This window comes from Papio anubis, chromosome 16, assembly GCF_008728515.1.
Source record: "Papio anubis isolate 15944 chromosome 16, Panubis1.0, whole genome shotgun sequence".
NCBI lineage: Eukaryota > Metazoa > Chordata > Mammalia > Primates > Cercopithecidae > Papio > Papio anubis.
In genome coordinates, this window is record NC_044991.1 from 5302250 (window position 1) to 5322889 (window position 20640).

General features: G+C 38.0%; 1 protein-coding gene across 4 annotated transcripts in view; it reads left to right on the plus strand.

Annotated features, from left to right (window-relative positions):
* The window catches only part of SMC1B (structural maintenance of chromosomes 1B), a 63250-nt gene that overhangs the window by 14119 nt on the left and 28491 nt on the right, over nt 1-20640 (plus strand). For 2 of the 4 annotated variants that reach the window (XR_652921.3, XM_003905695.3), the window contains exons 7-12: nt 2229-2369; nt 3951-4033; nt 4873-5080; nt 8892-9077; nt 11929-12108; nt 15335-15481. Coding sequence is in view for 3 of the 4 variants with exons in the window: in XM_003905695.3 (XP_003905744.2) it covers nt 2229-2369; nt 3951-4033; nt 4873-5080; nt 8892-9077; nt 11929-12108; nt 15335-15481 (945 nt within the window). In the remaining variant the exon portion in view is untranslated. The remainder of the gene's footprint in view (nt 1-2228; nt 2370-3950; nt 4034-4872; nt 5081-8891; nt 9078-11928; nt 12109-15334; nt 15482-20640) is intronic. The other 2 variants (XM_031656195.1, XM_009217499.3) reach the window with 2 other exon arrangements.

The following is a 20640-nucleotide window of genomic DNA, read 5'->3' on the forward strand; positions in this document are numbered from 1 at the left end:
AAAAAATTTAAAAGATGACCTGTGTGATATTTTAAGAGATTATCCTCAGTGTAAATTGTGGGGATTTAAATTTTTCAGCCTGTATACAGAATCTAAATTTATTTATTTTTAATTTTAATTTTGTAGAGATAGGGTCTCGCTCTGTCACTCAGGCTGGAGTGCAGTGGCATGATCATGACGCAGGATTTTTTTTTGTTTGTTTTTGAGAAGGAGTTTCACTCTTGTTGCCCACGTTGGAGTGCAATGGTGTGGTCTTGGCTCACTGCAACCTCTGCCTTCTGGGTTCAAGTGATTCTCCTGCCTCAGCCTCCTGAGTAGCTGAGATTACAGGCATGCGCCACCATGCCTGGCTAATTTTATATTTTTAGTAAAGACAGGGTTTCTCCATGTTGGTCAGGCTGGTCTCAAACTCTCGACCTCAGGTGATTCACCCGCCTCGGCCTCTGAAAGTGCAGGGATTACAGGCATGAGCCACCATGCCTGGCCGATGCAGGATTTTTCTCAGTCACTTTGTTAGCCAGAGACCCTCAGTTGGTGACACCCTTGCCCAGGCCTTGCTTCCAGGCCTTACTTGGTCCCACATTCACTGCAGGAGACACCCCGTCCACTCAGCTTGCCAGGCTGCACCTAGCCTGCACTCTGGTGCGAATGCCACAGCTGCCATGGTCGCGTGTTAACAGCTCTGTCAGCCTCTTGGCCCACTCTGGCCCTCAGCTCCAGGGCTGACTCAGCCCCGCCACTGCTTCCTGTCATGTGGGGCGGCTGCCCTCTGCCAGCAGAGGGCAGAGGGCCACAGTGTTTCAGCCTTCTGTGTACCCATGTTCAGTGGGTCCTGAGTTCTTGTCTTGTGTCTAAGAAGAATGAGGCTACACGGGCGAACGAAGAGTGAGGAAAGCAAAGAAGAATTTTATTGAGTAATGAAACAGCTCTCAGCAGAGAGGGGATGCAAGAGGTCGTCGTCCACTACCTGAAGTCAGGTGGTTTCTCCCCCAGTGTAGCTGGGTCTGGGGCTTTTATAGACTCACAATGGGGGAATGTGTGCTGATTGGTTTGTGAGTATGCATAAAAAGGCTAAAATAAAGGCACCACTCTAAAGTGGGTACAACAGTGTGAAAAGCCAATTAGGGAAGGGTAGGTGTATGTAAAATAGGTGATGGGTAGGGATCAATCAGAGGTAAGCACACCAAACAGGAAGAGAGGTTCTCAATCTTGTCTGGGGATTTACCCGGGACTTGTAGCTAGGCTTTAAATTGTCTTTGTCTTGAAGGTTTCACTGGGGGCCCACCCCTGTCTGCCTAGGATTTATCTGCCTCCTGCTGCTATCAATCATAGTTCACTACAGTATTACTCCTGGGCTCAGTCTATCCTCCTGTCTACAGGTGCATGCTACCATACCTGGCTAATTTTTAAATTTTTTGTAGAGATGAGGTCACACTGTGTTGCCCAGGCTGGTCTTGAACTCCTGGGCTCAAGTGATCCTCTTGCCTCAGCTTCCCAAAGTGCTGGGATTACAGGCATGATCCACTGTGCCTGGCCTAAAAGACTGTTTAAAATAGAGCAACGAAAACCTCTATACTAAGGTCTCTGTCCAGAAATCTTAAAAGAGAAAGGAGAATCCAGAGAAAATGATGTATTTTTTCTACTTACATAGTCATAATTATTTTTGTATATAATTGTGATATAAGATTATCATAAAATTGATAAAAGATAAATGATAAAAATGTGGTTGTCAATTACATGTTTCTGCCATCTACTGATTATAATTAAATCTTGTATAATAAGTTAGAGATTAATTCGTCACTGAACATTTTAAAGCACCTTAAGTAATTAGTTTCCTTCTTGTCAATTAAGTGATCATGTCCCCTCAAAGCCACATGTATCTTTTCGGTGTTTATGAGAGGAAAAAATGGTTACCTTATGAATAATAAGATAAACACTTGAGTCCAGGAGACCAAGGCTATAGTGAGCCATGATTGTGCCACTGTACTCCAGCCTGGGCAACAGAGCAAAATAAAAATAAATAACAGTTTCAAATATAAATAAATAAATAATAAACAGTTTTTTAAAAGGAGCTTTCATGCTCACATTATTTTCCCTGGGCAGGTGGTCGATTATGATTTAATTTATATGAAGCAAACTTTTGGGAAGATTAATTATCTTCTAGTACAGGATTTCATACAAAGAATTTGCTGTCATGAATTAGCAATTTTTCAATACTGTTTATGCAGCTGGATCATTATAAAGAACTTAAGGAACAAGTAAGAAAGAAAGTAGCTACGATGACTCAACAACTGGAAAAACTGCAATGGGAACAGAAGACAGATGAAGAAAGACTGGCATTTGAAAAGAGGAGGCATGGAGAAGTTCAGGTATCTTGGGTTGTACAGTAATGATTTAGAATTATTCTTAATGAAATTTTATTTCCTTATTGTACCTGTCTCCAGAATGAATCTCCTTAACCTTACACTATACTGCCTCATTTCATTTATTTCATGATTTGGCAGATGAAGATACAAATATAAAAGGCATAATCTATGATAGTTCTGTGAGTAGAAGAGGGTATTTTGTGCAAGAAGAAAAACAAAGGTGGTAACATAGCAGGAATTACTTTTAAAACATTTGTATAATTGATATATTATAAAATTATATGCTGATTTATGAAAATACACATTGCACATTTTTGACTTTGTGCATGCTAATTTCTTCTTGGAATAATCTATTTATCTTTATGTGTTAAAATCTAGAGTTACCAACACTGCAAAGCCTTCCCTGTTCCTCCTTTTCTTTATATCCCAGTTCCTAAAAAAGCCAAAAATAATGTCTTCCTCATATAACTACCTATTAATATTATTACTATTTGATATGGAGTTTTGGTCTTGTTGCCCAGACTAGAGTGCAATGACGCCATCTCGGCTCACTACAACCCCCACCTCCCAGGTTCAAGCAATTCTCCTGTCTCAGCCTCCTGAGTAACTGGGATTACAGGCATGCGCCACCGTGCCCGGCTAATTTTGTATTTTTAGTAAAGACGGGATTTCTCCATGTTGGTCAAACTGGTCTTGAACTCCTGACCTCAGGTGATCTGCCTGCCTCAGCCTCGCAGAGTGCTGGGATTACAGGCCTGAGCCACCGTGCCGGGCCAATTTTTTATCTATATCTAAGGGCTTTTGTCAGATTGCATAAAAATAATAATGAATTGGTACCTCTCTACTAGACTGAAAGCTTATTAAAGACAGGATTCTAATTGTGTCCATTGTAAACCTTGCACTTAGTAGATGTCAATAAGTGTTGGTTGAATTGCTGTTGTCTTTTGGATACAAAAAAACAGTAAGAAGAACATACGTAGTTGCAGACAGGTGGAGAAGACTTGTAGTAGTCTCCAGTTGGATTTAATGATAAAGTGAATAGAACAAAACTTTTGTGAAATCCTCACCCGCAAGCCTGTTAGTTGCCCTATAGGTGCCTATATTATTATAACACAAAACCACTCTACTATATAATTACTTATTTAATTGTCTGTTTCTCCTACTAGGCATTAGTTCTTTGAGGGCAGGGACTCTTTCCTGCTTGTTTCTGTACCTCTAGTTCCTATCACGTGGTAGCCAGTGAATATATTTAGGTTGTTGCAAAAGTAGTTGCGGTACTTTTGCACCAACCTAATGTATTTGTTGAGTGAATTAGTTAGGGATAAGAACTATATAGATATTTGAAAATAATCTCCTTGAAGTTTGAAGTTACAGAGAGAAATCGCTAGAGATCAAATATCTAGCAAACGGTAAGAGTCAGGAGTTGAACCCTGATCTGTAATTTGCTCTGATATGTTTTCATATAATTATATTTGACATCTTTCAAATTTGTAACAGCTTATAATATTATAGTAAATTATAGGCATGTAATTTTGTTGGTTTGGAATTGCTGTAATTGATTTTAGATTTCATTTCCTCTTTTAGGGAAATCTAAAACAAATAAAAGAACAAATAGAAGATCATAAAAAACGAATAGAGAAGTTAGAGGAGTATACAAAGACATGCATGTAGGTAGAGTAAAAAAAAATTTCTTGCAGCTGTTTTCTTTTTTTTTGAGAGGATCTCACTCCCATCGCCCAGGCTGGAGTGCAGTGGCACAATCATGGCTCACTGTAGCCTCAACTTCTGGGGTTCAGATGACTGTCCTACCTCAGCCTGTAGCTGAGACTACAGGCGCATGCCATCACACCCAGCTAATTTTTTGTATTTCTGGTAAAGATGGGGTTTCACCATGTTGGCCAGGTTGGTCTTGAACTCTTGGACTCAAGCAATCCACCCTCCTTGGACTCCCAAAGTGCTGGGATTACAAGTGTGAGCCACTGCACCCTTTGCAGCTTTCTTATTTATGTATTTCTTTCTTTTTTTTTGAGACAGGGTCTCACTCTCACCCAGACTGGAGTGCAGTGGCGTGATCATGGCTTACTGCAACCTACACCCACCCCTGGGCTCAAGTGATCCATCTGCCTCAGCCCCCTGAATAGCTGGTACTACAGGTGTGTGCCACCACACCTGGCTAATTTTTTTGTATTTTGTAGAGACAGGGTTTTGCCATGTTGCCAGGCTGGTCTCAAATTCCTGGACTCAAGCTGTCCACCCACTTAGCCTCTCAAAGTACTGAGATTACAGGAGTGAGCCACCTGGCCCAGCCACATTTTTCAAATCAATGAAGAATGAGCAAAATCTTTTTTGCCCATGTTTGGCGTCAGGTTTATTGCATTTTTTACCCTTTAAAAATTGATAGAGCACTGCTCTATTCCCCTGCAATGCCAGACAAGAGTATGTTGTACCTGGTAATTCCTAAATTTTGGTTTATCGTTTTGCTATATAATTTGTTGTTATTTTGTAGGGATTGCTTGAAAGAGAAAAAACAGCAAGAGGAAACCCTAGTGGATGAAATTGAAAAAACAAAATCAAGAATATCTGAAGTTAATGAAGAATTGAATCTTATTAGAAGTGAATTGCAGAATGCTGGGATTGATACCCATGAGGGAAAACGTCAGCAAAAGAGAGCAGAGGTTCTGGAACATCTTAAAAGACTGTACCCAGATTCTGTGGTAATGAGAAGGAATAGTTAATTTAAACAAAAAAACTAAGCTTTGCTGTTTGCTTACAGCAGTATCTTCTCATTTGGGATTAGAAATATTACCATTATTACAAAGCAATATTATTTTAGACATCTTTAAATTTTGTGTTTGACTCTTTATATTTAAAATGTAACAGTAAATAATTAGGGTAAAACTTCCGGTAGTAGCTGTAGGTACGTAATTATTGGGGAGAAGCATGACATGAACGTAGTACTCAGAAAGTTCAAATTGTGGCCAGTATCCCCAAAAGGACTTGGATGCTGTGAAGTAACCTGAGCCCTCCAGACACATAGCCTCGAACCTCATGTTTTTCATGATTTTATTTGTTTTTGAAATATTTTTTCAGCAGACATGATTGGCATATTTTTATTCTCTTAAGTATGACTGTGCATCCGGTATTGCTAGTGTATTTCATTAACCAAAATACAATATCACTTGTTGCTTGGGGTGTCAGCATCACAAGATTATTTCCTTTTGTATCGAGGTGGCATCTGACCCTCTTGTCACTAATATCAGTGTATACTGTGCAGTCCTTATTTTATGATATGGCCTATTTTCAGCATTTGAGACTGGTAACCACTGCTCTATTTTGAAACACCTACCGACCAGGGCAGTGGCTCACGTCTATAATCCCAGTACTCTGAGAGGCTGAGGCAGGTGGATCAGCTAAGGTCAGGAGTTTGAAACCAGCCTGGCCAACATGGTTAAACCCTGTGTCTACTAAAAATGCAAAAAGTAGCCGCACTTTGTGGCAGGCACCTGTAATACCAGCTACTCTGGAGGGTGAGGCAGGAGAACCGCTTGAACACAGGAGGCAGAGGTTGCGGTGAGCTGAGATCACACCATTGCACTCCAGCCTGGGTGACAGAGTGAGACTGTCTCCCAAAAAAAGGAAACATCTACCATTGGCCTCCATATCCACACTTTCATGGTTTTCCTCCTATCTCTCTGGCCACCCATCTTCATCTCCTTTATAGCATCTGTTTTGACTTTCTGACTCTTAAATGTTGGTTTTGACTTCCAGATAATGATGCAGGAGTAAGTCTAGGTCACAAAATCTGGATCCCCCAATTCCTATGCAAATGACAACAGCTAGTAAAACACACACACACACACACACACACACACACACACAACTAGTTAAAAAAAAATCTACCTGATGCCATAAACTTTAGAAAATGGTGATAATCTAGGATTTTTTAAAAAAATGTATTGAAGTATAGCATTGCTTTTTCTCAACTCCACAGAAGCTGAACTGATAAATTGACTAATTCCTGAGAATTCTCACCTAGTATTCCTTGATCTGGCAAGAAGCAAACTCACATGTATTTGTTTCCTTTTCTCTTCTAACTGGAGAGAGTTAGATTTAAAAACTGGTGAACTGGGTGCCTGTAATCCCAGCACTTTGGGAGGCCGAAGTGGATGGATCACTTGAGGTCAGGGGTTTGAAACCAGCCTGGCCAACATGGTGGTTACTATGGTCTCTACTAAACATGGTCTCTACTAAAAATACAAAAAATTTAGCGGGGCGTGGTGGTGCATGCCTATAATCCCAGCTACTTGGGAGGCTGAGGCAGGAGAATTGCTTGAACCCGGGAGGCAGAGATTGCAGTGAGCGGAGATTGCACTACTGCACTCCAGCCTGGGTGACAGAGCGAGACTCTGTTTCAAAAAAACAAAAAACAAAACAAAACAAAAAAACACTGGTGAATTGGGGAACGTGAAGCTCATATGCTCTGTAATGAGAGTGAAGACCTTAGGTCTCACTAGGGCTTTAAAATTGGGAGGCCATTTTGAAGCCCTCTTTTCTAGATGAGATTTGTCCTCCTCCCTCAAGGTAGAAGAACTTGGTATGGGATATTAATTAAAAACTCAGATGAGAGAGAATTCAGGTACTTAAATGAAGTGTGTTCTTAAAAAGTCTTAGGTGAGTTCTCACTTGCCGCTACTATCCAATCCCTTACAAGAAAGTAAACAGAATAGGAAATACTTATTCTATCAAGTGTTGCTCAGAGGAGGTAATTGTCTCAGTTCTGTGAGAAAAGGAATTAAGAAAATTATCCACCATAGCAAATCAAAGATCTGAACAGAGCTGCTCACATTAAACTTAAGCGAAGTGAAAAGAATCACTGTGGCAGCTATAGGTACATATAATAACAAAGAGGAAGAAACTATTTAAAAACATTTAGAAGTCAAAGAGCCCAGTCTAGAAGGTTACAGAACAAAATCCCCTGTAAATGTTTTGCACTATGGGCAATTTAATAAGAACTTGAATTTATGAAACTAGATTCAAATATAAGGTAAAACAATAAGATAAAAAGGAAAATGTAAGCTGTGAAAACAAATCAGGAATAGGCATTATTACCAAATAATTATAGTTAGCATGTAGGTAATAAGTAACATAGACAAATTAACAAATTAGAAGCATTAATAGCAAGAAATGTTAATAAATTAGAAGTAGCTGCCAGGTGTGATGGTGTGCACCTAGTTTCAGCTACTCGGAGGCTGAGGCAGGAGGATAGCTTGAACCTAGGAGTTTGAGACCAGCCTGGGCAACATAGCAAGACCTCATCTCTTTAAAAAAAAAACAAAAAAAAAAAAGGTAGCAAAAAATAATATATTACACAACTGAAAATCAAATTATTGACCCTGAAGAAAGGCTTGAGATAATCACAAATTAATGGAGAAGAAAAAGTCAAAGATATTTAAACAGAGCAAAGACAGTGATGTTTTATCATAGGAAAATGGTATTCTTGAAGTAGAACCTAACAAATGGAGGAAGGAGTTCAAAGACAGAAAATTAAACCTTCAGATATTCTAGAGACCACTGATACATGATGCTTGATATCCAAACATTTTCTAGTAAAGTTTTTGAACTTCAATCTGATACATTCTTGACCATTCTTCAGGTCTCAGATCAAGTAACACTTCGTGGAAATCCTTCCTCGACTTTTCTTTTTTTTTTTTTTTTTGAGATAGAGTCTTGCTCTGTCGCCAGGCCGGAGTGTAGTGGCGTGATCTCGGCTCACCACAACCTCCGCCTCCTGGGTTCAAGTGATTCTCCTGCCTCAGCCTCCCGAGCAGCTGGAACTACAGGCACGCACTGCCACGCTCAACTAATTTTTGTATTTTTAGTAGAGGCAAGGTTTCACCACATTGACCAGGATGGTCCCGATCTCTTGACCCCATGATCTACTCTCCTCGGCCTCCTAAAGTGCTGGTATTACAGGTGTGAGCCACCATGCCCAGCTGGAAATCCTTCCTAGACTTCTTATGCCAACCTGGTCCCTGTTAAATATTCTCAGAGCACTCTCTACTTTGTCAGTGTCTAGCTCCATTTTGTACCTACATGTGATTATTGATTATTTATATCTTCCTCACTAGACTGAAAATTCTGTGAGGTCAGAAGGTACCTACTTTGTTCATTAATGTTTTATCCAGTGCCTAGCTCAGTACCTGCAATAGCAGGTCTCTTATAGATTCTTGTTTAATAGATAAGGGAATAAATTAGTATTTAATCATGTAGTTTTAGAAACTATTTTAATATTTTGGTAAGGCTAGTCCCTCTTTATTACTCTTTTTTTAAATGAAGTGTTACATAGCTAGATGGACATTGCATAATGAAACTTAGGTCTATTTGAATAAAACTCTATTAACTATGATGTATGTAATTTTATAAAATTAGTTTTTGTCTGTGCTACTTTGTCACATTAGATAACAATGAATTATATATTTCAGTCTAATATATCTATTTTTCTCTCCTTTTTTGAAACCTGCTAAGTTTGGAAGACTACTTGACCTGTGTCATCCTATTCATAAGAAATACCAGCTGGCTGTTACTAAGCTTTTTGGCCGGTACATTATTGCCATTGTTGTAGCCTCTGAAAAGGTAGCAAAAGATTGTATTCGATTTCTGAAAGAGGAAAGAGCTGAACCTGAGACATTCCTCGCTCTAGATTACCTTGATGTAAGAACTTTGTAATGCCTGGTATTTATAGTGATAAAAATCTTGTCTTTTAAAGAATGATCTTATTGCCTAAAACTATGATAGTGATTGAAAAAAATTGTAGCTTGTATGTCAGTTAGGCAATCATTTAAATGGCTGGTGTTAAATATATTGGCAAGCAAAGAATAATATCAAGTGGCTATTTTCTTTCTTGACATCATATCATTTCTTCCTTATCTAGTTTTTACAGAATTCTACCTTTGATTTCATTGCACTAGCAGTGCACCACTCTACCTATTAGCCAGCAATGTATTTTGTCCTATATAGCAAAGTATAGGAAATGGATAAGATGTATGGTCTGTTGGTGAAATGCCAATTCAGTCTTAATTGTAAATATTTGACCCAGTGTGTTAACTCTTTGTGAAAGAGGCTAAATTTTGAGCCTTGAGGTATGTATTGAGATACCTTAACATATCCTGAGTCTAAATTCGTGAAGCAGAAACTCTGTCATATCATGATTGATATCCTTCAGTGATTATTCATTGACTACTCAAAAAAGTGTCCTCTGTGGTTCACCAGTCAAGACCCTGAATTGCAGGCAGTCTTCATGGTAGTTAAGAGCACATGCCTTAGAGCTAGACTGCTCTGAGTTTGAATCTCAGCCCTACTTCTAATTAGATCTTACTAATTTATTCTTAATTTTTCTTTTTTCTTTTCTTTCTTTTTTTTTTTTTTGGGATGGTGGTTTGGGCGTGGTTTCTCCACGTTGGTCAGGCTGGTCTCAAATTCCCAACCTCAGGTGATGCGCCCGCCTCAGCCTCCCAAAGTGCTTTGATTACAGGCGTGAGCCACCGCGCCTGGCCTATTCTTAATTTTTCTGAGTATCAGTTTTCCATGTGTGGAAATGGAAGAATTAGTTCTTACCATATTGGATTACTACAAGGAGTTGTTACATGTAAAGCACTTGGCATAAGATCTCCACAGAGGAGGGGCTGGTGCTACTCATGGTCCAGACCTCCCTTTTGTACTTCCACACTGTTGTTACCTTCTGCTCACTGAAATTCTTTTTTTTTTTTTTTTTGAGACGGAGTCTCGCTGTCTTGCCCAGGCTGGAGTGCAGTGGCCGGATCTCAGCTCACTGCAAGCTCCGCCTCCTGGGTTCACGCCATTCTCCGGCCTCAGCCTCCCGAGTAGCTGGGACTACAGGCGCCCACCACCTCGCCCGGCTAGTTTTTTGTATTTCTTAGTAGAGACGGGGTTTCACTGTGTTAGCCAGGATGGTCTCGATCTCCTGACCTCGTGATCCACCCGTCTCGGCCTCCCAAAGTGCTGGGATTACAGGCTTGAGCCACCGCGCCCGGCCTCACTGAAATTCTTTACCCCATCTCATCTGCCTGTTAGAATCCTGTTTTACTTATTTCTCACTTGAGATTTTTTTCAAGACAAACTCATTTTTTAAAAAATCTTACACAGAAGTGTATCAAATATAAAGGGAATACTCCTACCCCTTCATAATGTCTGATTCCTTAATAGTAACAACTTTAGATTGCTTCCATACACTCAATTTATATAACTATATATTCCCAAGTGTATATACACACACGTACACACACACGTTTTGGTTGTATATATGTTTTCTTCTTTGTTTTGTTTGTTTTATAAAAAAGTGAGATCATACTTGCTGGATTTTGGTAATACATTGTAGACACTTTTGTGATCTGTTGTAAACCCAACCTAAAAGTCATTACTAAGAAGGTCTGAAGGCTTTCCTGATCATTTAAGTCGAAAGTGTTTTGTTTGTGTTTTTCTGTTTTGTTTTTTTTTTTTTTTTTTGAGACAGAGTCTCACTCTTTGTTGCCCAGCCTGGAGTGTAATGGCGCAATCTTTGCTCACTGCAACCTCCGCCTCCTGGGTTCAAGCAATTCTCCTGTCTCAGCCTCCTGAGTAGCTGGGATTACAGGTGCCTGCCACCACACCCAGTTAATTTTTGTATTTTTAGTAGAGACAGGATTTTACCACGTTGGCTGGGCTGGTCTTGAACTCCTGAGCTCAGGTGATCCACCTGCCTCAGCCTCCCAAAGTGCTGGGATTACAGGCATAAGCTACACGCCTGGCCCAAAAGTGGTTTTTAAAAATTCCATAGTGTTTTGTTGCTCTCTTGACACATATCTAAATGGGCATTATTTTCCACTAGATTTTATGATTTTGAAAGTGTCTTGTGGAACACTTCCTATACATTGTTTTATCCTGACTGGTTAGTGGCAGAGTTGAAACTGGAAATTACGTCTTCTGGCTTTTGATGAAGTTTTTGTTTTTAAAATATATTACCAAAACCCATGGTAGGATGTAGTTCATCATGTTCTTATCAGTCTTTTATGGTGTGTAATTACATACTGTTTTTTTGTTTTGTTTTGTTTTGTTTTTTGTCTTTTTGGTTTTTTTGTTTTGTTTTGTTTGTTTGTTTGTTTTGAGATGGAGTCTCACTCTGTCACCTAGGCTGGAGTGCAGTAGTGCTATCTCAGCTCACTACAACTACCGTCTCCCAAGCTCAGGCGAGTCTCCTGCCTCAGCCTCCTGAGTAGCTGGGATTACAGGCATGTGCCACCATGCCTGGCTAATTTTTCTGTATTTTTAGTAGAGGCAGGGTTTCACCATGTTGGCCAGGCTGGTCTCAAACTCCTGACCTCAAGTGATCTGCCCACCTTGGCCTCCCAAAATTCTGGGATTACAGGCGTGAGCATCATGCCCGGCTGGGTACATACTGTTAATCTTTTGCTGTCATGCGTATATATGTTTTGTGAGAAAGAATATAATGAACATTTGGTTTTTATTTCAGTGTATCTAACGTGTTAAATATTTTAAAACCCTTTAGATCAAGCCAATCAACGAAAGATTAAGGGAACTTAAAGGCTGTAAAATGGTGATTGATGTCATAAAAACTCAGTTTCCTCAGCTGAAGAAAGTGATTCAGTTTGTGTGTGGAAATGGTCTTGTTTGTGAGACTGTGGAAGAAGCAAGGCATATTGCATTCGGTGGACCTGAAAGACGGAAAGTAAGAAAAGAGGCTTGGATCACATCTTTGGATAAGTTGAAGTAGTATTTATATGACTAACATATACAAACACAAATATTTATATATGCGTTTTATATGTTCTTTTTTCTAAAGAGAACCAACATAGAACCTAAGGTGGTTATGGCCTCAGTGGTTTTTATAATTTTCTGTTGAATTTAGAAAAAAAACCCTTATAGCATTTCTCAACATCATAAATTATATTTTGGAAATTAGATTTATTTTAATAATATCCTAAAGCAGTTAGTTGTTGTTGTTGTTTAACCTTACATGGAACCCTGGATATACTACCTGTGGTTTTGAATACCAGGAAAGATTTTGGGTATTTATTTTACAACGTGGGCTAATTCTTCCATACTTTAGTGGAGTTACTAACTGTCCTTTTGCATATTCAAGGTTTAACATATTTGAATTTCTAGAGAACACAATTGAAATGAGATTACTAAATACAGGTATCTTGAGGGAATAATTTTGGTCTTAAAAGTAAGTACTATTTTACTCTTAGTTGAATAGAGAGTATTTAGTTATATTTGTATTTAGTTGAGCAATGTTAAACTCAAATAATCTGATGTAGTTTTTTTTTAAAAACTGCATTTACGATGAAGTATAACATAATGCTTGAGGGTATATAAGCTATAAAGTAAGACCAGTGATGCTACTTAGTAACTAATTATGTGACTTTAGGGAAGTTTGTAAACCTCTAGTTTTAGTTTTCTCATCTAAAATTGGGGAAATAATATTACCTGTTTTATAGGGTTATGAGAATTAAATTAAGTAATAACATGAAAAACGCTATTATAGTGCCTGGCAAATAGCTCTCAAAAACTGGTAGTAATTTTATTACTTACTAGTCAATTAACACATTTAATCTGGAATGTCCAGAATTGCAAATTAACACAAACAGGCACTTCTTAATGAGACATGAAGATTTCCAGTGTTAAATTTATTGACTTATGTAATATGATTAATTTTTCATACATTTTGGTGTGTCTGATCAATAATCTTAAGCATAATGTAATCACTGTCGTTGAATTCTACATGTTAAATTTAAGGTAGTGTAGTTATTGTTTTTCTTATTTTGCTGCCTAATTAACTACACTAACATCTACTTTTGTATATTTGTATATTTCATAGAATTGATATTTGAAGATTTGTGTGGTCAAAGAAGTCACGTGAAGATATGATTCCTTATTCCTTCATATAACAAATATTTATGGTTTCTATCTTGTTCACAATAACATCTTTACCCCTTTAGGTTGTATCTTATTTTTATCAGTAGTTCAAAATTTTAATCAGGTGTATCTTATTTGTATCTTGACTATATCTCAGGAACTTTGGAAGAATTTTCTCTATTTTAGATTGGGTCAAACCGTTGGATAGATGTCACATTTTCACAGAAATCATCTGGTGAATCATCTGCAATTTGTGCTTTTGGTTTTCTATATACTTGATACCATGTTTTAGAATTTTCTTTAGTCAAACATTGCGAGTAGTATTAAATATTTTGGTTTACTTGTTTACTTGTAAACTATAGTATATATAAACTACATACAGTATCTATAAACTACAAATATGAATTACATCAATTCTGCTAGCTATAGTTTGGTCACCATATTTTAGTGATAACTGGGTTTTTACATATTTTAAAAATTTATGTACCAAAATTTGAAAATCCCGAATCTCTTTACATATATGTAATTATTCTATCTGTTTCCCTTAACCAGAGATACAATTATTTATTTTCTTCTCCTATAGACTGGTTGGTTGTTACTCTAAAACATATAGAAAGATCTATTTGTACTGTGCCCTTTTAATATGGTGAAGCAAAAAACAGACCTAGAAAAATGTCAGTAAGTAGCTGGAAAATTTGTGAAAATATTATTTTTTCCAAAATTTCACATATTAAACAATAGCAAATAAAGTGCAGGGTACCACTTTGCTGGGTACCACCTGGAATAAAATATCGTTAATCTAAACCTCATTCCTTGTATCAGGATAAATTCCAGATGAATTAGAAATGTTAATGTAAAAAGTAAAACCATAAAATTTCTAAGAGAAACCATGGGAAATTTTTTCTTTTCTTTTTTTTTTTGAAATGGAGTCTTGCTCTGTCACCCAGGCTGGAGTGCAGTGGTGCGATCTCTGCTTACTGCAACCTCTGTCTCCCAGGCTCAAGCGATTCTCGTGCCTCAGCCTCCCAAGTAACTGAGATTACAGGTGCCCACCACCACACCTGGCTAATTTTTGTATTTTCAGTAGAGATGGGGTTTCACCATGTTGGCCAGGCTGGTCTGAAACTCTTGACCTCAAGTGATCCGCCTGCCTTGGCCTCCCAAAGTGATGGGATTACAGGCATGAGCCACCACTCCTGGCCTGGGAAATTTTTTCTTAATCTCAGAGACAGGAAGGCTTTTCCAATATGAAAAAAAACCCCAAAAGCTATAAAAGATGAATGAATTCACCTAACAAAGAGTTTCTGCATGGCAAAGACTACCATAAGAAAAATCAAAAGAAAAATGGCAAACGGGAAAATATTTGTAGCTCATAGTAAAGAGCAGATGTTCTTACAAATCACTGTGGAAAAGAACAATAATATAGTGGGAAAATGGGCAAGGGATATGAACAAACTTGTTTTCATAAAAGGAAATATAATGATTCTTAAACATGGAAATGCAACCTCACTCATATGGAAAATACTCATTAAAATTACACTGAGGTACTATTTTCACCTATCAGATTGACCAACATCAAAATGTTTAGTAACACTTTATGGGGAAAGAGATTTTTCTGTTCACTGTTGTGGGAACTTAAATTTATACCAGTTCAATGAAGGGCAGTTCTCTCACTTGTGCCTTTGAGGAACTTAGCTTGTAGATTAACTTACATGTGTATGAAATGATGTGTGTACAAGCTTTATTCACTGAATCATTGTGTATAACAGGAAAAATTGGAACCAACCCAGATATTGATATAAGACTAAATCAGTAATTTATTGCCTAGAATTGCTTTGGGCCTTAGTAAAATGGATTTTAAATTTGTGGTTTGTTTATTGTTTGGGGTCTCTTCATAAACTAGATATTTTATTAGTAAAGTTCAGTAAGTGTCTTTCCTCATCTGTTTTATTCTTAACTTTAAAAATTGCCACAGTATGTTTTTATTTGTGTCTTTGTGTACATTTCTTCAGGGCAAAATATTTTTAATTTTACAGACAGTAGCTCTTGATGGAACATTATTTTTAAAATCTGGAGTGATCTCCGGAGGGTCAAGTGACTTAAAATACAAGGCTAGATGCTGGGATGAGAAAGAGTTAAAGAATCTAAGAGACAGACGAAGCCAGAAAATCCAAGAGCTAAAGGTAAATCCATGCCATAAAAGTTGTAATATAGTAAGTAGAATAATTGTGTTTTTAAACTGGGTGGGTTTTTTATAATAACCATTTCTGTAGTTTAAGAATTGAAATAATGCAGAATGAAATAAAAATAAAAAATAAAAATCTTTCCCTTACTCTCTTCCTTATATCTCAGTGGTATTTACTAAACACGGTTTGATACATAGCTTCCAGAAATTTTCTTGGTATGTGCAAGCATATGTATTATTTTTCCTGTTTTCTTTGTTTTATAATAGACTGCTTATAGTGTTTGCAGCAAGTTTTTTTTTCTTTTTTAGATGGAGTTTCTCTCTTGTTGCCCAGGCTGGAGTGCCATGGTGTGATCTCGGCTCACTACAACCTCCGCCTCCCGGGTTCAAGTGATTCTCCTGCCTCAGCCTCCTGAGTAGCTGGGATTACAGGCATGTGCCACCATGCCCAGCTAATTTTGTATTTTTAGTAGAGATGGGGTTTCTCCATGTTGGTCAGGCTGGTCTTGAACTCCCGACCTCAGGTGATCTGCCTGCCTGGGCCTCCCAAAGTGCTGGGATTACAGTTGTGAGCCACTGTGCCCGGCCTGTTAGGCATTTCTTAAAATATAACTGAGGTTGGGCATTTCCTCATGAATGTAATGGTCCTCTGTAATTTTTCCTTCTGTGAACTGCTTATTTTCTCTGCACATTTTTCTAGTACATTGTTCCTTATTTTATTACTATTTTAATAATTATTTGTATTAAGTAATTTAGTCCTTAGTCATATGTGTTGTAAACATTTTTCATTTGACTTTTTAGTCAGCTTCAGTTGGAATATAATTTATATACCGTAACAGTCACTAATTTTAAGTATAATTTAGTAAGTTTTGACAAATGTACATAGTCACATAACCATCATGATATATCATGATATCTATATCATGATCATGCACTCATGATATAGAACATTTTCATCACCCCCCAAAATTCCTTTGGGTTCCTTTTAGTCAGTCCCCTCTTCTGGACCCTTTGGGGCCTCACAACCCAATCTGCTTTCTATCATTATAGTTTTTCCTCTTCTAGACTTCCATATAAATGGATTCATACAGTCAGCAGTCTTTTGTGTTGTATTTTCTTCACTTAGTATTTTTGAGATTCATGTGTGTATCAAAAGTTATTATTTTTAATTGCTGAGTATCTCTTTGACATTGACTTTGTTCTTTTTGTCATGCATGTGTTTTTAATCTTTATGTAGCCAAATTTATTAATCTTTTATAACTTCTGGATTTTAGGATGTGTTATGCTTAGAAAGACCTAATTCTTTCTGAAGATCACAAAAGAAGTTCAATAATGCTTCCTTCTAGTGCTTTTGTGTTTTTAACATTTATATTTTTTATTTATCTGGAATTTATTTTGATGACTGGGGACCCTGCTTTATTTTTACCGACTGACTTACCATTTTACAAAAGTATAATTTGTTGAATATTGTAATTCCCTCATTTATTGAAGCCAAATTTACAGATGCTAAATCAATAGAATGCTTTCAGATTATTTATTTATTGTTTCTATTTAGTTTTCTTCCTTGGTTGATTCAAGCACTTATTTTGGCAAAGTTACTTGACTAATTTTCATCTTTTTCTGAAGCATAAGACTACATTTTATGTTTTAATCTAAGGTGTAGAAATATTCAGCTTTTAAAGACTTGAACAAATTTAGGCCTAGGCACAGAGAGAGTTCTGGGAAGATACCAACTTAAAGTCAATCTTGCTTCCCATCCATGTCCATGCTAAGGTTCCATCTGTGTGTCACAACCTGAACCAGGTGGCAGCTAGGTGAGAATGATGTCTTGGGTTCTGAGGGAGGCTGCTGGGAAAAGCTGATATAGGGCTTCCTCTCTTTTGATGTGAAGAGTGCTTGGGTAAGAATCAGGACATAGCAGAATCTGGGGGTAAGTTAAACATTTGTCCCATGTGAGGATGCCTGATCTTCTTGAACCCCATGAAGCTAAATATTAGCTTAATAGGAAATTTGTGGCCTCCCTATTCCTGAGTTTGGAAGAGTCCAGGGATACCAGACAGATATCTTTTCCTCTGCCTCAGGGTAGTCTCTGTCTCAGGGTGGTGCTGACAGTCTTCTCTTGTAATCACTGACCCTCAGGTATAGAAAATCCTTGTGGTGTGATTTCGGGGACTTTAATACTCAGACATGGTCCTCAGTGGTGAAAGAAGTACATAAATGTATCTGAGGTGTTCTAGGAGCCAGGCAACAACTTGAGCAAAAAAGTTAACGGAGCATTAAGGAAATTTAGTATAGGGTCATCCTTCCCCTGCCAATCCCCAAAGCACAAAAAGATTTTCCAGGACTAAAAAACATACTTCTGGCCAGGCGTGGTAGCTCACACCTATAATCCCAGCACTGTGGGAGGCCAAGGCGGGTGGATCACCTGAGGTTAGGAGTTTGAGACCAGCCTGGCCAATAGGACAAAACCCCATCTCCAAATGCAAAGCTATGTGCAAATCCACACACTTCATGTAGAATTCACTAATTTGATTCTCACAACAGCTGGTGATGGGTATTTTTACTACTCACATTTTCTAGTTGAATAACCTGAGTTACAGACACGTTAAGTGGCTTGGCGAGGTCATACCCCCAGGAACTCTGGGTGCTTGGGATTGAACCCAAGGAGAACTGGCTCTCAGGCACTTCACTCGACCAGCTCCTAAAACTGACCTGAAACAGCAGTGGCCTTGAAACAACAGAGGCTTGGCCGGGCGCAGTGGCTCACGCCTGTAATCCCCACACTTTGGGAGGCTGAGGTGGGCGGATCACGAGGTCAGGAGTTCAAGACCAGCTGTGAACCCTGTGAACGCCAACATAGTGAAGCCCTGTCTCTACTAAAAATACAAAAATTAGCTGGGCGTGTTGGCGCGCACCTGTAGGCCCAGCTACTCAGGAGGCTGAGGCAGGAGAAATAGCTTGAACTGGGAAGCAGAGGTTGCCATGAGCTGAGATCATGTCGCTTCACTCCAGCCTGGGCAACAAGGCAAGACTCTGCCTCAAAAAAAAAAAAAAAAAGAAGGAAAACAGAAAAAAACCTGAATGTTGAAAAATAATGGGATGCTCACCTGACAAATGCAAACAAAAAGAAAACAAAAGTAATAATATCAGACAATGTGAACTTAAAGGTTAAAAATCCTTGTGTGTAGTAAGCTTTCAGTAAGTACTTATAATTTAATTGAATAAAGAAGATTATATGTAACATAAGACAAAGATTTCCATTATAAATCTGTTTGCAGCACATAGCACCTAAATATTAATATTTAGAGTAAAACTAATTTTTTTAATAGAATGGAAAAGATAACTCAGGAGTTGGAAAATCACTCTTAGAAGGAAAGGTTAAGTGTTTAGTTTGGTTGAATTAGGGAAAAGAAGGCTTGAAACAACTACTTAATAAAAATAAAAATATAGTGGAACATTTCAGCAGAGTGACTTCTGAGTAAGTTACATGCTTTTATGCTTTAGTTTCCTCATCAGTATAATGTGAATAATAACATCTATTTCGTAGCATTATTAAGAGGATTAAGTTGGTTAATAAATGTAAATTGCATAGAACAATAAGTGCTCAATAAATGCAAGATACTGTTAAAAATATCTGTTAAACATTTATGAAAATTGATCATATGCTCAGCCACAATGGAAACCTCAATAGTTTTTTAAAAGTAGAGCTTTTTATAGGTCACCTTGATCATAATTTAATGAAACAAGAAATAATGACCAAAATAATATTTGTCTCTGTAGAAATTAAGAAATGTAGATAGTTTTGGAATTAAGGAAGTAATCCAGAGGCAAATTACAAAGTATTTCAAAAATGATGAATAGGAATATACTTCCTACCATTATCTTTGAGACACAGTAAAAGCTACATCAAGAGGATGTAATCAAGTAATGCCTACATTACTAAAGAAGAAAGAAAAAATATAAGGGAACTTATTAGTCACTTTTTGAAAAATTAGAGGAACCACAGACTGGGCAACATAGTGAGACCTCTTCTCTACAAAAAATTAAAAATTAAAAAATTAGCCGGGCGTGGTGGCATGCACCTATAGTCCCAGCTACTTGGCAGGAGGATCACTTAAGCCTGGGAGGTCAAGGCTGCAGTGAGCAGTGATCATGTCACTGCACTTCAGCCTGGGTGACAGAAAGAGACCCTGTCTCAAAAAAAAAAAAAAAAAAGGAAAGCAATTAGAACAACTGGCCAGGCATGGTGGCTTTTGCCTGTAATCTCAGCACTTTGGGAAGCCAAGGCAGGAGGATCACTTGAGTCCAGGAGTTTGAGAACAGCCTAGACAACATGATAAGACCCCATCTCTATTTAAAAATAAAAGAAATTAGAATACCCACAAAATAACAAAAGTTATACAAGGAATTTTTTTTTTTTTTTTTTGAGACAGAGTCTCACTCTGTTGCCCAGGCTGGAGTGCAGTGGGGTGATCTCGGCTCACTGCAACCTCTGCCTCCTGGGTTCAAGCAATTCTCCTGCCTCAGCCTGCCAAGTAGCTGGGATTACAGGCACGCACTCCTGTGCCCAGCTAATTTTTTGTATTTTTAGTAGAGACAGGGTTTCACCATGCTGGCCAGGCTGGTCTGGAACTCCTGACCTCATGATCTGCCTGCCTTGGCCTCCCAAAGTGCTAGGATTACAGGCATGAGCCACCATGCCCAGGCTAGGAAATTTTTTTAAAGCTGACATTAATTTAGTAGAAAACAACTCAAAATAGAAAAGGGGCAAATCTAAAAGCTAGTGCTTTTTAAAGACTAGATAAACTCTGCAATCCTAATGAAGGGAAAAAAAAGCTAGAAGCAAACATACATGATCAGGAATGAAAACATAAAAATAATTTTAAAAGAATCCTACATGCGAATAACTGTATGGTTTTAAAAATTGAAAATTTGGAAGAAATGGATATTTTTTAGAAAATATAAATTACCAAGACTGAACAGAAAAAAGGTGAAATGTTTGAAAAGGTAGGCAGTGGTGTGATTTGCTGGCCTAATCCCCATCCACAGTTCCCTTCCTTTCTAGACTCTATTGCAAGATTGTGAAAAACAAAAACAACTTAATTTCACAAGCTGCCTTGTAGCTGGGGCTGGCCATGCGACAGTTTTGGCCAGTGA